The sequence below is a fragment of the Spodoptera frugiperda genome, unplaced genomic scaffold (assembly GCF_023101765.2).
Source record: "Spodoptera frugiperda isolate SF20-4 unplaced genomic scaffold, AGI-APGP_CSIRO_Sfru_2.0 tig00001192_1, whole genome shotgun sequence".
Taxonomy (NCBI): Eukaryota; Metazoa; Arthropoda; class Insecta; order Lepidoptera; family Noctuidae; genus Spodoptera; species Spodoptera frugiperda.
The window spans coordinates 20,794-38,873 of record NW_026095725.1 but is presented as its reverse complement, the minus strand read 5'-3'; the positions used below and the strand labels follow the sequence as shown (position 1 = coordinate 38,873).

Here is an 18,080-nt window from a genome sequence, read left to right as displayed (position 1 = left end):
ATTATCAGACGAGGCTCCATCTGTAGGCTATATCAGCCCAACAGTTTTTACGAAGGACGAAGAAAAGATATTGAGCGATTATTTGTTGACTTGTGCCGCGTCTAATTATGGACTGACTACAAAAGAGACAAGGAGTTTAGCCTATTTATTAGCAAAAAAACACAATAAAAAAGTTCCTGAATCATGGGAAAAAAACGAAATGGCTGGAGAAGTGTGGTTAAAGCTATTCATGAAGAGACATTCAAATTTATCTCTTAGGCTACCTCAAGCTACAAGCATCGCTCGCGCCACGAGCTTTAATAGGACAAATGTCGCTGCCTTTTTTGAAAACTATACAGGAGTCTTGGCCAATTTTTTTTTTTTTTTTTTGATGGGGGAAAAACATCCAATGACTTTTCTCGCCTTGGGCGAGGCGAGAGGGAGTGTCAGACTCGTACTGACTAAAAACCACCCCGTTCCTTCTCCTGCTTTTCGAGCCGGAGCCCCGGTAAACCCGCTAGGTAGTCCGCAGCTCCGGGGTAGGCTGGGAACGCCTTGGGTAATTATATACCACCTATGTTTATATTCCCTCGGAAGCGATTTCAAGAACATTTTATTCGGGATGGCCCAACAGGTTCAGTAGGAACAGCAAATGGATCCGGGTGGATGCAGGAAGACGACTTTCACTTTTTTCTTGAACATTTTACAAACCACGTGAGGCCAACAAAAGAGCAAAAAGCTTTGTTACTTCTGGATAACCATTCATCCCACATGGCTTTGAAAAATATAGAGTTTTGCAGGGAAAACGGCATAATTTTGCTCACGTTCCCTCCACACTGCACACACAAGCTGCAACCAATGGATCGTGCAATTTTTGGTCCTCTTAAAAAGGCCATTAACACAGCTTGTGATAATTGGATGCGGTCAAATGCTGGCAAAGTTATGTCTATCTATGATATCCCTTCCATAACAAAAACTGCCTTTGATGTGGCGATCACTGCAAAAAATATCAGCGCTGGTTTTGCTGCAACAGGAACATGGCCTGTTAATACAGATATTTTTGGAGAAGCAGATTTTTTGCCAAGCCAAGTTACAGATCGCATTTTGACCAATCCTGTGCCAGAACAAGCTTCCATTACTGCAGAAGAAGAATTGATAGAAAATCCGGAAGAAGGAACCCCCACCCAAAATTTGTCAGTTGATATAGTTGAGAACGACGTTGTTGTTGGGGAAGGTCTAGAAAAAAGAGATCACAACGAGCACGTTGGATGTGAAGAACGTAATGTGACTCCTCTTGTTATGACCGGCGACAACTCTAAAGAGCCTGCAAATATTGAACCTGTTGCATCTACATCTACAGTTCGTAATCCACTTGCCACCCAATCTAATGTATTCTCGCCAGAAACAATAAGGCCGTTGCCTAAAGCTCCGCCAAGAAAAGCCACGCAACAGAATAGACGTAAGATCAAGTCTGCCGTGCTAACAGATACACCAGTTAAAGATGAAATTGCTGCCATAGAGGAAAATAGGAAAGTGAAGAACGTGAAGAAGCGCATTTTTACTGATAAAAATGCTAAGAAACCAAAGGGGAAAAAACCAAAAAATAAATCAAAGACAAAGAATATTCGTGACGAAGAGGAGGACGATAATGAGGGCAGTGATGGCACAGAAAATGAATGTTTTTGCTTATGTTGCCTCGAGCCCTTTGCCAATAGCAGGCCTAACGAAAAATGGGTGCAATGCATTAATTGCAAAGGATGGTCACATGAAGATTGTACTGGGGGAGAACTGCAATACGAGTGTCATAATTGTTTTTCGGATTAAACTAATATTAAGTATTTTTATTCTCTCTGTGCCATTTAGAAAGATGATTTATTTTGTTAAGTTTTAATAATTATGTTACTTAATTAGCCAAAGATTATGATTAAAACTGTTTCGTAATTACTTGTTCATTTTTAATCTACAAAAAGTGCCGATAAATTCCAAACACTGAAGTGTCACAACTCACCTCGAGCACTGTCACAACTTACCTTGGTATTAGGAGAGTTGTGACACGGGTTGTCGCTTTGGTTTTAATCCATTATCTCGGGAAACTTATTAGTTTTGTGTATTTTTATTTTTGATTCTAATAGAGAATAGAACAAGCTTTCGACTGATGTAAAGTTCACAGATATAGGTTAATTTTTAACCAAAATATATGAGTGAAAGCAAAAAGTGTCACAACCCTCCTCGGTCTCCCTACCGATGACGATTCTTCTCCACTTCGTAAAAAAAGAAACTTGAATGAAAATGATAGGACTATTGAAATACATGACAGTTTTTGGAACTGCTTTGAGGAAGTCGCAACAGATAATATGCGAAATGTTAATGATGAAGAGGACATGGAGAAGAATGCTGTGGCAAACGAGTTGGATTTTTATATGAAAACAGTTCGCTTAGATCGGAAGGCCGACCCTTACAAGTGGTGGTTTGCAAACGAAAAACAATACCCAAACCTTTCGAAATTTGCTAAAGTGTATCTTTCTTCTCCTGGAAGTAGCGTGTATAGTGAAAGGTTATTTTCTGAGGCTGGTATCATTTACGATGAAAAGCGTAATCGTTTGCTACCAAGAAATGCTGAAAAGCTTGTTTTTATTCATCATAACTTACCATTGGTTAATTTTAATTACTAAAGTGTTGTAATTTTGGAAATAAATACATAATTTTGAGTAATATGCTTGTCTTTTTTACATGGTTTGGTATTCGGTATTCGGCCGAATAACGAATAGTTGCCGAATATTCGTGACATATCTAGTTACTTTTTCGTGGCCAAAATAAAAATACATCCGTTTTAGGAATGCTTTGTATCTTATGGATTATGCTCCAGAAAGAATAAAGACTCTGGAATTACTTTTTCCAGTAGTGGGTCACTCGTTACTGTCACCAGATCGCGTATTCGCCCAAATTGAGAAAAAAATAAAAAAGGAAGAAGTTATACCTAACCCGCAAGGTTATTACAATATCTTCGAAGAGCATGGGACCGTTCTGAAATTAGGTTCAGAGGTCATCGTTCAGAATTGGAAAGAGGCGAGTACTGAAATACTAAAAGGAACAAATGCAATGCATTTTTCTATTAAGCAATGTAAGAGGTTTTTCATTAAGAGGAACAAACAGAAACATAATATATTAGTACGTGCTGAACAATCGTATCAAAATGCATTGGGTTCATACAAGAATATTTGCAAGAAAAACAAAACTGCTAGTCTAATAAATCGAAGAAACATACAAACTAATGTAGTGGTTAAAAAAGAAAAACTAGACGATGTCAAAAAGCTGTTAACAGCTCACTACGGAGACCAGTGGGATATTTTACCGGACCTTGAGTACTATAAAAATGTAATTGAACGGTCAAGTGATAGCTTTATTAATTGTTATTCAAATGAAAGATGTGAATCAGAGGAAGAGTTGCCTAAGTTGATTGTATAATGGCATTATAAGTTTTTAAACATTGTTGATTACCAAAATTACGTTCACCTTACCTAACTGGTTATCCTAACTCAAATAAATAATTTCTTTAAAACAAATCTTTTTTACAGTATTTTTTATATTGATATTGATTTTTTACAGAAATTTGCAACCCCTGGGCAAGCTAGAGATGAAACGGATAGTAGTTTGGCCGGATACCGGATACCGGATATTCGGCAAGCTACTAGGCCGGAGCGCCGGATATCCGGCTGCCGGATATTCGGCCCTTTATTGCATTGACGCGATCAGTTTGATTTGAATATTCGCGCGGTGAACGAGATCGGAAATATTCACGCGCATTCGGCGGACGTAAGCGGAATCGGGTCGACTCGGGGGCGTTCGAGTGTTATCGCGCGTGTCAATTTGTGTTTGTTTCTCAGTTCGTTTGTTGTTTATTTCGTTGTTTATCACTTGTCGTCGTGATTTTATGTTTGAATTCTGATAGATTAACAAGAAATGTCATCCTCAAAAACACGATCGCCAATATGGCAATATTTTGATTTAAACAGTGACGATAACAAGTACGCGGTATGTTTGTTGTGTCACGTTAAAATTTCTCGAGGTGGTGAAGGAAAAAAGGCAGGTACGTAAGTTTTAGAGGTTATGTTTTTGCTTCAATTGAACGAAAAGATATGAAAACAAAAAAATATGTATATTCTTATATTCTTAAACTGATTTTGTTAATAAACAAACTTAGTAGGTACCAGTATAACAAAATTTTGGTCAATGTGTCGTTTCATTTTTATTTTCATTACGTACCTACTACTACGGCCTTACTTGAAATTAGTTTAAATTATTTAAATAAAACGACATTCACCAATTTTATGAATGCAAGTTTATGACTTTAGCTTTTTTTTTATTGATGTACATTGTGAATCGGAAACCTTCAATATTTTAAAGTATGTTTTTTTTTGTCATTTATTAGGTACTTCAGCGATGAGTAATCATTTGAAGTCCAAACATCCAGAGGAGTTTAAATTGATAAATAAAAAAAAACTGGTGAAAGTTCAAAGCCTGTTACGGCTCCGGTACATGTCGTTCCCAGCACAAGTGCATCGTCATCATCAGCAGAAAAACAACTAACACTGTCGGAATCGTTTGAAAGAAAATTACTTTGGAATGTAAATGATGCCAAAGCCCAGAAATATCATTATTTAATTTCAGAAATGATTGCTCTAGATAACGAGCCGTTCAGTATCGTAGAAAAGGTTGGGTTTAAAAGGCTTCTAGAACAAGCGCTACCTCGTTATGAATTACCAAGTCGCACTTATATTTCTCAAAAAATTGTGCCCGATATCTACAATAGAATTCACGACAAAATTAAAACAAACATTTCAAAAGCTATTGCAGTTTCTGTTACTTCTGACATTTGGACCTGCCTGCACAATAGTTCCAGCTTCTTGAGTTTCACAGCCCATTGGTTGTCTCCGGAATTTCAACTGCAACACGGCGTTCTTGCTATGAAACCGTTTTCAGGATCACACACTGGAGAAAATATAGCAAAGGAACTGAACGCTATTGCTGCTCGCTGGGATATTGATAGAAATAAAATTCATTTACTAATCCATGATAGTGGCGCTAATATGGTAAAAGGAGTTCGAGTTGCAGAGTATGATTCTGCTAGATGTTTCATACATTCACTTCAGCGAGTTGTTATTGAGGCAATGAAGGTCCAAGCTGAAGTATTAGACGTGATTGCTACTGGAAGACGTCTAGTAACTCATTTCAATCATTCAAGTTTAGCACAAGAAAAATTGCTTGCAATTCAAAAGGAGTTACATTTACCGCAGCATCAGTTAGTGCAGGACATCAACACGAGGTGGAACTCTACCTACTACATGGCAGAACGCTTGTTGGAACAAAAAAGGGCTATCTCTCTTTATGTCGCTGAACATGACACACTCACTAATTTGACGATACAACAATGGGGCCTAATGGAGCAGTGCATAAATCTTTTAAAACCATTTGAAGAAATAACGAAAATTACAAGTTCTGGCCTTTCCTGTATATCCGAGGCGATTCCGCATATTTCTGCATTAAAAAAGTATTTAGACAAAAATGAGACTGCACAAAGAACACCAGACTTAGCTCGTATGAGAGCTTCTTTGAAAGCTGAATTGGAAAGTCGTTTTAAATCCTTAGGAGATAATCCAAACTACCTAATTGCTACCTTTTTAGACCCAAGGTTCAAGTCAGATTATTTAGGAGTTCTTGAAACTGAAAAAGCCCGACAGAAAATCATGATAGAGTATATAAAAAACTCTTGCGAGGAATCTTCTTCTGACGGTGAAAGATCATCGCCATCTTCAACACCTGCTAAACGAATGAAAGAAGATGAAACTGGATCCAAGGTCACACGTGAAGCTCATGACACTTTTTGGAACTGTTTCGATGAAGTGGCAAAGGATAATAGTAGTGAAGGCCACGATCAAGAAAAACAAAATCCAATTGCTAACGAGATTGACTTTTTTTTAAAGACATCTCGAATCGATCGCAATCACGACCCATACATTTGGTGGTCAGTTAATCAAAATCAGTACCCGCAGTTGTCAAGATTTGCTAGAATTTATCTTTCAGCACCTGGCAGTAGCGTTTACAGCGAAAGGCTATTTTCAGAAGCTGGTCTGGTATACGAAGCCAAGCGAAGTCGCCTCTTACCAACAAACGCGGAAAATTTGGTATTTATTCATCACAATTTGCCACTTGTTAATTTTGAGTATTAAACTAATACATATTAATTAATAAAACAAACATTTTTGATGTGTGTGGAGTATGATTTGCCTTGTGTAAAAATTTAACTATCCGGTATCCGGCCGGATACTGTATTACTATCCGGTATCTGGCCGGATAGTTAAAACAAGGCCGGATAGGCCGGATACCGGATAGTTACCGGATATCCGTTTCATCTCTAATTCACTTACACAATCTGCAAAATAAGTCAAATCCATACATGAAACATTCATACACAGTCAAATCCATACAACTAACAATCAAACCAAGCTAAATCCATACTACACTATCAAACTAAGTCAAATCCAATTTTTAAATCATGATTTTGTACTTTTTTTGTATGAGATGCTATTATGTTATTGATTTAGAATTTTTAAAAAGCTTATACAAATAGACTGACGAATTTTTAACACGGTATGATGTTGCCATATAGTTAAATCAGAAGCTTGAGCATATTGCAATTTTTTCTGAAACAGAGTTGACTGATTTTGATACTAATCAGCTCATATGGTCTTAAATTTTTTTTTCAGTTCCTGTAACCATTTTTTTTTAATTTCCTTTCTATAGTAAATCTTGTCAGTAAATAAAGGCACAATAACCATAAAATATTTTTTTTATCGTTTCCTTCATACCTAATTCATGCAGTAGAGGGTTAAGAATCTTTGAAAACAAGCAAATACAGCCTAACCAACAGACAAATATATTTTTTGACACAAGTTTCTAACTTTTAAGCCTTTTCAGTCTAACTCAATTTTTTTACTTGTGTTAACAGACAGACCACAACAACCGAGTTAAAAAAACATTTTTAAATGAATATATAACAGATATTATACTATATAAATACATAACATAATATATAATACCAAATATAGAATATATCAAAACCAAATCAAATCTGGTGCAACTTGGACGGACATCAAGTCACAATGGAATTCAATTGAGGACCTTTAGCCAATTGTACAATACAGAATGTGTGCTGACTACACAAGATTCTTCTTTTGTTGAAGAAACTGTTTCCCTCACTGCCTTATACTGTTTAACAAGCAAAAGGTTAGCTTTTTCTCTCTTGAAACTATATTCTGGCACACAATAGGTAATCTTCAGTCAACTATCATCTGAGTATTGTGATGCACAATACTGAGCAAATGCGAACACACCAAATGCAAACCTCTCTGTAGCTAGTCACCTGTCCTTATTTTCAATAAAAACCATCTTTGAACAGTAGGTATCATCAAAGGTTATCAGGATTTTCAATGTATTGCCAGTATATGCATATAGTCACCACTTTGATCAGCACTGACTCCTACAGGTGTGACATTGTCATTTTAACCTCTAGTCTATTGTTATATGACACACAATACAAAACACATTGTGTCTCGTGTAGATCTGCGCTCCCAGCATACTAAATCTTAATTCCAGCATCCTTGATTATATTTTTATAAGCACTTTGCACAGGAAAACTGTCTGTTTCTGCGGCTGTGATTGAACATTAGAACATTCTCGATACGCATACGTACTCCTAATCATATATAACATCCTGGTTGATGTTGAAAATCAGCGCCGTGGACTCGAGCCTTCGTGACCGGGGCTAAGCACTTGGTCTAGCGCTGCGCCGCACTTTAAACCTATTTTTGTTATTGGACACTTATTATTTATTCACTTGAGCATCATTGTGCAATAACGGTTTTTCTTTCTTTCTTTCATATGTGCACGACCACATTGGTATCCCATGATATGAATCAGGTCATTATATTGTATGGATTATCCATCATCGCCATCTAAATCTCAATTTGTAACTTGTGCCAGTTGTAGTTGAACAGTATCCAAAATGGAGGCCACATGTTGGCGATTTCGATAGTTTCATCGCAAAAAAAATTAAGAACCATAATTGCAAAAGAAAATTCCGATCCGTGTGTGTCTTTAGAGGTGGATCCTTGCCAAAAACAAGGAAAGCCAAGATAGGAGCGAGTAGAGTAGGATCTCAACACACGCTTACACAAAAATGTTGAATGCGCTAACTCCTTTATGATCGTATTCTTTCTTGACTAGACAGAAGCCAGTAAACTTATTGAACTCTTAGGCCAGAATAACTAAGAAAATAAACACAACGACACCGCACCAAGAACATCAGGAACAGAAGGAAGTAGTAAACTACTAAAGCACAAGCAAGATTTCTTTTTTTGTAATTTGTTGTCTGCACAAAAGTCAGACAGGCACAGGCACAGTGTTGCCAACAAGACTAACATGAAATTTGCTAATAGGCTGTTGAAAACTTGCCAAAATTATGCCAAGGCTTTATAATTTAAGCTAAAAATTATGCTAATAATTTTCGATGTCGAATAAAACGTCATTTAACTTCAAATATTATTTAATCAACATTGTTCTATACTAATAATATAAATCTAAAGAGTTTGTTTGTTTGAACGCGCCATTCTTCGAAACTACTGGTCCAAATAATTCTTTTTGTGTTGAATAGTGGATTTATCGAAGAAGGCTATCTAAGGCTATAAAACATCTCGCTATGATTAATAGAAGCCAAGCAGAGCCGGTGAAACCGTGCGGAAGTAGGTAGTCAAATATATGTTAGGTTTTAATCGTAAATTATATATAATAATAAAAAGATGTAAATTATCAAATAAAATATTTATATCCTGGTCTTCATCCTCAGCCGTTGTGCATGTAGACGTGGGAGCCTCATTGCCAAGACTATATATTTCTTTGGTGCCTATAGAGCATGAAATGTCGACGATATTTACATCGCAAGGTATCAAGACAGTGGTTTGTTTCATGGTTTAACTTTTATTAAATAATTAATTGATATGCTAAAAAATATGCTATATGCTAAATAACAAAAGAAAAAGCTAAACGATATAAAATTATGCTAAATTTAGCATAAAATATGCTAAATTGGCAACACTGCACAGGCACAGGCAAGACATGAATATGAATACCAAAGAGTATAATACGTATAGGGAAACACTATAGACAGTGATTTGATAAAAGTAAAAGTTATATTGTCTATGGACAAAAAAAATGTTAGACCATAGACCAAGTCTCACTATTATGTTTATGGGCTTTTTTTGTCTATGAATACTTCTTCTCTATGGTATCATTTGTCAGTGTCAGTGTCTAGTATCAAAGTGTGTCACTGTCGCAGGCACGAGTTGTTGTTTAGTTTTTTTATTTTGAGTCATTTGAGGTTATGATCACTAAACAAAATTGAGAAATATTGATAGAAATGGGTCTTACAAAGCAGTATTTACGTTACGCACCAAGTGGAACCTTTAATGTGATAGCTAGCGCTGATTGTAATAGCTCGCATGTGTCATTAAATGGTGTAAGTGGACGATACATTGCTGTTGGAGCATGTGAACATGTTGTGATTTGGGATATGAGGCTGGGCGAGAAGGTAAGATTAGATATTTTTGTTATTCATTGTTCTAATACTTTGTAATTTCTATTCCAGTGGGTTTAATTATTAAAGTATATCTGTAATTGTTGTTGCATCGTCTATCTTTGCATTATTGTTTATGCGTGGTATTTACTTCCTCAGGCTCAAGTTCTTCCCGGAGACAACGTCGTAGTGTCACAAATAGCAGCTAGTCCTAGTGGTAACCACGTAGCAGTGGGCTATGTAGATGGAAATATAAATATATATGAACTTATCAACAATGAAATTGTGTGTGTATTTGCTGGTCACAAGTCTGCTATCACATGTTTGCAGTATGATGAACAAGGACACCGCTTGGTGTCCGGTGCTAAGGTGAGTTCTGTAATATTTTAAGAATCATTAAAGTCTTGTTGCTTTTAATTTTTCTTGTAGACACTTTCTACTTACTCTTCTAATACTTTCTAAATACTCTTAACCACCAAAGAAATCCTTGGTATTGCATTGTATTGCATTCCTTGGTATACACCAAGGAATAGACACAAAGCACACAAAAAAAATGTGTATACACCACCATACACATCATATTTTTGTGTCAAGCTAATTAATTTATCTAGCAATATATAATTTTTTCCACCAACTCGTTCATGATGCTCGGACAGAAACCGATGGAGACAAATAATTAGCTTCAAATGCAAATACTATGATGACCATGTTCGTCAGTCATGAGGGGCTTACTACAGAGAGAGATATCAATTTTAAATAGTTATGTGAACTGTCTTAAAGTTCTAACTTCTCAAATTTCAGGATACAGAGGTGATCTTGTGGGATGTTGTGGCAGAAACTGGTAAGGCTCGCTTTAGTGGCCATAAGGGAGCTATTACCAGTGTACTGTTTGTAAATAGCAAGAACTGTGTCATCAGCACATCTAAGGATACATTCACAAAATTTTGGGACATTGAAACAAAACACTGTTTCAAAACTTTAGGAGGACATCAAATGGAAGTATGTATGGTGTTTTAAACATATATTATAAATAATTTCGATTTTGTATTGTTCATTTCATTAAAATATTATTTATGTTTAGAACCATTTTTTAAATAGTTATCCAGTTTTGCATGTCTACTTTATTGATCTACAGGTGTAAAAGAATATAGTAAAAACACTACCAAATAACATCATACTAATTTAATTTAAGTATATATTTACACTAGCTACTCCTGCACAATTTCACTTACTCTGCTCCGCTCCTTTACATCATAATTTTATGTTTTATAACTCATGATCATTCTTGATAAATGGCATATCTAACACAAAAAGATATTTTCAAATTGAACCAGTAGTTCCAGAAATTATATATATTAATATATACATATTTGAGGCCTTTGCCCTGCAGTGGGACGACCATAGCTGAAAATAAAAATAAATAAATAGATAATAAATATAAATAAACAAAAGTTTGACCTAAATAATAAAATTTTATTTTTGTTTCTCCCTAGATATGGTCTGCAGTACTTTTAAAAGAAGAAAGGTATTTAGTGACTGGCAGTATGGATCAGGAATTGAGGGTGTGGAAACTTAACTGGACAGCTGATGTCAAAGATGAAGAAAAGCTATCAAGACAACTTGAAATCGTAAAATTAGAAGAAAATGACACTATTGAAGATTCATCGGTAAGATTTGTTATTAAATACAGTTGACATTAGTTAAAAACATTTGATATTTCGAAGTTATCACAAGGTCCCTAAAAATTCTATTTACATAATGTTTCGGCACTAGTATATTATACATTTGGTAGTTTGAATGAATAAATCATTGCTATGTAACAAAATTACTCGACGATTCTGACTTATTGGCGTTAACAAAATTGCAGAAAAAGAGAAGATAGAAATAAAGTAATAAATATTTTAAGATTCTCTTCAATTTGGAATTGACGAGGGTTGACTGTAACATAATTAGTTGTATATTTGTTTACATTGCCCATTTATAGATACAACAGTATCTATACTACATGTTCATGTGTACATGTTATCAACTAAATCTCACACACTATTAGTTGTGCTATATTTTTGATATTTCTATGTAAATAATGAATGTTTTCTTTTTAAAAACTTGCAATATATATTTCTAATTATAGTATATTAAGTTATGTAACTCACATACAATAATATGCTGACATTACAGGTATTACAGTGTCACCAAGTAGGCACTCTTGTGAGAGGAGGGCGAGGCCGCGTGGTCGGCCTCTCTACCGACCCTGGGCAGAGTGTACTAGCGTGTCATGGTACTGATGCACTGCTCGAACTGTTCTCCTTCTGCTCTGATGATGAAGCTAAGCTCAGAATGGATAAACGAGTTAAGAAGCAAAGAAAAAAATTAGCGTATGTATTGTGTTTTTATCTTGTATATTTATTTTTAATAGACTATTTCTGCCGGTCTACCTTTGAGTGACGTCAATACCAATACCCGTAACTACCGGTTAAATCGGTAATATTTAATATTTTTGTAAACAGCTGCTATCTCAGTAAATAAGCAACACATTTGATTTTTTACCTTTTTTAGTAATATTGTGTGTACGTACATAACACAATGTTACGTATATTGTGCTAGCAACATATTTATTTTGTCGATTGCATATAATGCGCCTACGCAAATAGTATCCTCCTTTTATTAAGATTGATTACTAATTATTAATAATTGATTGTTGTTATAGGAAATTAAAAGAAGCTGGCGAATTAGAAACTGAATCTACAGATGTACCGGAGCTGCTCACATTGTCTGATGAAGTGAGACGTTTGTCAAGCATCAAGTTGGACGCTAAACTCAAGTCTACCACCCTCCTACTAGGCACTACCGGGGAACTCCGAGTTGGAGTCACTCTGGCCAACAATACTGTGGAATTACATAGCTTAAAGATTACTGAAGGAAATCAAGGTGAGTTATTTGTATGTAAAGGCTATATATAAAGCAATCTATACCATGCACAATGCACTTGTGAGGTGAGATGGAGGCATCTTCAGGAAATAACACAGTTGTTAAATATGTGGGACAGTATATGTTTATTTTTAATTTATTTATCTCTCGAATATTGTATATTCTGTATGTTTTATCTAGAGTATTTAATTATTTATTTTGTGTTTGTTCTCTTTTACAGTACAATGTCTGAAACAGATTACTCAGCCTGGCCATCAGAAGGACCCGCGGTGCGTGGCTATTAGTTCAGATAATCTGGCGGTAATCTCAGCCTCTGCAGATTCTGTAAAACTTTGGAGTAGGTAAGTTATATTTGGCAAGTCCTTTAAATATTGTACTTCAGTGTTTAATTTTCGTGTAACGTATTTAATTAATTTTATTTGACTGCTTACGTGTCTGAAGAGGTAATGCTCACATAACGGTTTGACTTATAACGTCTATCATGTTTATGAGCCCCTAAAGTGGCTTGAAACTGGTTGACCTACCTCGTCAAATGATCAATGCTGTAAAACGTCAATACTATATTGTATATCTCTGTTTTGTAGATCAACACAAGCCTGTCTCCGTACAATCCCAGTGCCGTGCGGTCGTCCGTGCAGTATATGTTTCGCGCCCGGCGACAGACACGCGCTGGTGGGGTGCGCCGATGGTTCCTTGCTCCTGATCGACGTGGGCGCCGGGAAGGTTCTGGAACAAGTGCCCGCGCATACTGCTGAGTGCTCAACTGTTGGACTTACTCCTGATATGGTAAGACAAAATTATAGATGACTAGCTACTTCCGCGCGGTTTCACCCGCTCTGCTCGGTTCCTATTAATCGTAGCGTGATGATTTATAGCCTATAACCTTCCTCGATAAATGCGCTATTTAACACAAAAAGAATTATTTAAATCGGACCAGTAGTTCCTAAGATTAGCGCGTTCAAACAAACAAACAAACAAACTCTTCAGCTTTATAATATTAGTATAGATTTATAGCCTAAAACCTTGATAAACCACACTTGTCAATGTGTCACTGATTCCTATGGCCATCAAGTAAATGCATGATAATTTAGATAAACTTCTACAAACTGTATTATTATGAAAGAATAAGAAATTACCTTTACAGAGTGATTCAATTACTATCAGATAGGTGAGTAAAAACAAATAGTTTGTAACATTAAACTAACGTCCATCGTTTGTTTTGCAGCGAGGTTGCTATTCTGGCGGCGGCGACAAGACGGTCAAACTCTGGCAGTTTGAACTTATACCCGATCCAACGGGAGAATCAAAAGCAAAGGTACCATCCCTTAACTTCATCGCATCGCTTAAATATAACCTTTTGGAATAAAAAGACGTATCAATCATAATGGGATAAACAGTGATCGGATATTTGGATGCATATTTGCCTAAAGTTCATTTTTTGTTAGAAAGTTATGGAACCGGCTTCTTAAAACATATTTCTGCAATGTAAATCCCGGGATTTCAGAATGCGAAACTAATCTATAATATGCTGAATAATTCTATAATAAATACAGTAAATTTCTTCAATCCGAAATAACGGGATTTTTTCGACACAAAAGTGCATTCTATAATATTATCCAACACCTTAAACTAAGTAAATATTCCAACACCCGATTTGATTCTATAGTCAAAAAAAAAACAAATTTAATGAATCCGAAATTCCGGGATGTTTTCGATACAAAAGTGCGTTCCATAATTCCATATTAACCAACACTTTGACTTTAGGCAAATATGCATCCGAATATCCGATCACTGGTCATAAACTTAACTAGGCCCAAACAATGACAATCCTCATTTTGTAACTTACGTATGTATTTGTTTTAGGTGCTGTCCCTCTTACACACAAGGACCTTGGAGCTAGAGGAGTCGGTGTGCGCAGTGAAAATAAGCCCAAACAACAAATTCATTGCAGTAGCGTTGTTAGACTCTACCGTCAAAATCTTCTTCCTAGATACTTTTAAGGTCAGTCACTTAATAGTGTACCTTATTTTGTAACTAATAACGTTTAAATTCTTTAGCTTACTGCCACACTCAGTCATTTAATGGTTACTTAACCCAGTCCTTAGCAATTGTTTTCGATACAAAATCGTTACTCCTACTAACTTAAAGCAAACTTATACTAAGGGTACTTCTGCTTCGGACGAATATACACATATGTATAGTAAACAAATCTTAAAAGAAAAATTAATAAAAATGTTCTCTTTCACAGTTTTACCTATCTCTATATGGACACAAGCTACCAGTTTTGTGTCTGGACATCAGCTACGATTCCAACATCATAGCAACTGGCTCCGCCGACAGAAACGTCAAGATTTGGGGCATGGACTTTGGAGACTGCCACAAGTCCATCTTTGCACATAACGACTCCGTGACTTCATTACAATTCGTACCTTCAACACATTACTTCTTTACCGCATCGAAAGATGGGAAAGTAAAGCAGTGGGACGCTGATACGTACGATAACATTATTACCTTAAATGTGAGTAGATTCCTTTCAACGGCATTTTTCTATTTTAAAAAGTATTGTAAGAGGAGATTTTACATTGTCGTAGTTAACATTTACTTAACATTTTGTAATGAATATACAATATGTATTGTTATGTGTTCAGTATAAAGATACATATTTGATTTAACATTTTTACGTTGCGTAAAGTCATATTAAGATCACAGTTTAAATGGTTCACCTTTATCAGAGAACCCTGTTGGTTGGTCTCTGTTAAATGTAGTCGCTTACAATCGAAATAAATTGGTAACCAATCTCAATCTAATATCTCTGAATTAAGATTCATTTTTGACAGTAATTGTATGGAGTCTCTATCAAACTTGATTGACCCAGATATTTAGAATTGAGATCGGTTATTAATTTCACAGAATTGTCGACACTTATGATACCCGTGGGAAGACTAGGAGTGAATTGGGTAGTATCCTCGGTCAAAAATAAATTATTAAAACTTTTCAATACAATAAAATATTAAAAAATAATCACACTCTCATTTATAAATTTGATGAACTATTTAATATTCGATTTTTTCTAGCTAAATTTCTAGAAATAAGTCTGCTATTTGACGTCAATAACTTATGACGTCATAATAGCAGACTATTACAAAGTTCATAGAAAATATCGTTTTCGACGTTTCGAAAAAAGTATTGAATTTGACTAGTAGGAAACTAGCTTATTGTCTGATCGGCTATTTACGTGCGCTACTATGTGGGCAGGGCCACGCGGGCGAGTGTTGGGGCGTGTGCGTGGGGTCGGGCGGGCTGCACGCGGCGTCGTGCGGCGCCGACCGCGCGCTGCGCCTGTACGCAAGGACCGACGAGCCGCTCGTGCTCGGCGACACCGACGAGCAGGACGAGGGACTCGCCACTGGAGAACAACACGTACGTACTACATTTTAACAATAACTTAAACCTAGAGTGTACAATATATATCCTCCTATATATATCCTCTTATCTTACTCTGAGAATAATACTCAATCTAGACATGTTAGAAAATGTGATATGTCGTCTTTGTGCTAATGATAATAACTGGTATTAGTTCCCCATCGTATCTTCTTTTTCTTTGCCTAATCATTTGATGAAACAACGCCCCCATCAAACTTTGTAGTCGTCAAACAAATGTTCATACCATACCTCACACAATCTATTCTTTCGATCTCTATAATGTTACGTAATTTATTAACAGGCGCCAGTACCCGGTCTACCAGGTCTCAACATGCCAACCAAGAAAACTATTGGAGCTGAGAAAGCGGTAAGTAAACAATACAATTATTTTACTAGAGTAAAGTAAACATTTTATTGATAACTTACAATAAGCTATGGCCTCAGTACATTTGCAACACCAGAGGTATTACAAATGCCTTGGAGAATCATTTGTGGAAAGAAGGGCTCACTGAAAATTATGACGCAATCATACAGTAGGTCGGGCAAGTTACTATGGACTTCCCTTCTGGACTAAAATATATAGTAGGTAACTACATCCCTCCTTCACGCTGGTATGCTGTAAGAAGATGGTACTTCCCCAGCCGATTCAGCCCAATTAAGTTGCATAAAACAGCCACGTTCTTGCACTGTAATGCAATATTATAAGATGTGACCGAATATTATGTTTGTTTTACAGGCGGACTCAATAATGGAGTGCCTGTCAGTGGGTGCGGAATACAAGCGCGAGCTAGCAGAGGCGCGCGGCCAATACGTGCAGCCCCCTCTACTCATGGCCGCCTACAACTGCACCACTCCCGAACACTTCTTCGTCGAAACACTCAAGAGGATACGGTCTAGGTATGGATCGACATAAAGAGATTCTTATAAACAAACAAGCATATCAACACGTCTGTCTCCCATTGGGGTAGACAAGTTATGGAACGCCAAATGACACGATTCTGATTCTGGCATATCTCATTCGCTAAGTCTACTTATGCAGGCTCGATAAGAGGATCAATATTTCAGAATAATTAAATTTTATTTAAGTCATTACCGGCCGAACTATCTTTGGCCCTGCTAAGTTTATTTTTTAAGAATTTTGATTGAATGATTTTGTTTTTGATTACAGTGATTTGGAAGAAGCTCTCCTGTTAATTCCGTTCAGCGTATCATGCGATATAATAAAGATGTTACCGAAGCTCCTGGACCGCGGCGACCACACGGAGTTGTTCTGTCGCCTCGCTGTGTTCCTGCTGAAGATCCACCACGCTCCCATCGTGGCCAACCAGGCGCTACTCAAGCATATGATACAAATACAAGCCAAAGCCAACATGCGGCTCAACGAGTTACGAGTGAGTTCCTGTTTTTTTATATCAATACGGTAAAAAGGGGTGAATAGGGATCGAGAGGTGAATAGGTACAGGGAATTCTTCATAGTATCTAGTCACCCTTCTGTCCCTATTCACCGTTCCCGTTTTACCGTTAATGTTCTAATTTTAAATAGTGTATGGAAATTGCTCTCCAGATGGCGGTCATGTAGTTTGAGGTCTATTTGTCCAATATAGAATTAGTGACTCGAGCCATTGCACAGTTTTTTTTTTTGAGAACTATTGCTTGGAGAAACAGACCGTACACTAAATTGGCGCCATCTAGTGAGTGCAAATGGCAACCTTAGTTCATCGATTTTTCATTTTAATAAGAAATACCTCTGAAACCTATGTTCGGTGGTCCTGCATCTTACTTCTTCCGGTAGAACGATCACCCGTCTTTGTGTTATAATTATTTATGAGCATTTAATAAGTAGTTCTGTTTCTCAGGACATGGTGGGCTACAACGTGCACGCGCTGCAGTGGTTGCGGCGCGAGGCCGAGGCGGCCGACAACGAGCAACTGTTCCGCGAGGCATTCACTGAGAACCGCAAGCGAGACAAGCGGAGACGGGCGCGACAGGCAGTCAAAAGACCCATCGTTACTGTTACCTAGTTCTAAGATCAATATATCTATACATAAGTTCATTTGTTGTATTATTTCGAAACCAGTCTAAGCATTTTACCAGTCTAACAATTTTAAGCGAATTGCTGTTT

At 36.7% G+C, this 18,080-nt stretch overlaps 2 protein-coding genes across 2 annotated transcripts; both read left to right on the top strand.

The window, feature by feature from the left end:
- The first annotated feature begins 2,064 nt into the window (after window positions 1-2,064).
- LOC118277961 (zinc finger BED domain-containing protein 4-like) lies at window positions 2,065-6,836 on the top strand. The gene has a single exon (XM_050707650.1). The coding sequence runs from the start codon at window positions 4,650-4,652 to the stop codon at window positions 6,204-6,206; it is 1,557 nt and encodes a 518-aa protein (XP_050563607.1). The 5' UTR covers window positions 2,065-4,649; the 3' UTR covers window positions 6,207-6,836.
- Window positions 6,837-9,332: 2,496 nt separating this feature from the next.
- On the top strand, window positions 9,333-18,011 carry LOC118264676 (WD repeat-containing protein 3). The gene is made up of 16 exons (XM_050707649.1): window positions 9,333-9,622; window positions 9,767-9,976; window positions 10,409-10,606; window positions 11,101-11,274; window positions 11,786-11,982; window positions 12,315-12,535; window positions 12,756-12,876; window positions 13,120-13,321; window positions 13,761-13,850; window positions 14,399-14,536; window positions 14,784-15,053; window positions 15,791-15,955; window positions 16,260-16,325; window positions 16,695-16,855; window positions 17,127-17,349; window positions 17,815-18,011. Exons 1-16 carry the CDS (start codon window positions 9,452-9,454, stop codon window positions 17,977-17,979), a joined length of 2,772 nt encoding a protein of 923 aa, XP_050563606.1. The 5' UTR covers window positions 9,333-9,451; the 3' UTR covers window positions 17,980-18,011.
- Window positions 18,012-18,080: the final 69 nt, after the last annotated feature.

Excerpts from the sequence above, each read along its gene's own strand:
- LOC118277961 (XM_050707650.1), top strand. The coding sequence starts at position 4,650 with ATGATTGCTCTAGATAACGAGCCGTTCAGTATCGTAGAAAAGGTTGGG.
- LOC118264676 (XM_050707649.1), top strand. The coding sequence starts at position 9,452 with ATGGGTCTTACAAAGCAGTATTTACGTTACGCACCAAGTGGAACCTTT. Across the intron at positions 11,983-12,314 it reads AAGCAAAGAAAAAAATTAGC|GAAATTAAAAGAAGCTGGCG; the intron begins GTATGTATTGTG and ends TTGTTGTTATAG. Across the intron at positions 13,851-14,398 it reads CGGGAGAATCAAAAGCAAAG|GTGCTGTCCCTCTTACACAC; the intron begins GTACCATCCCTT and ends TATTTGTTTTAG.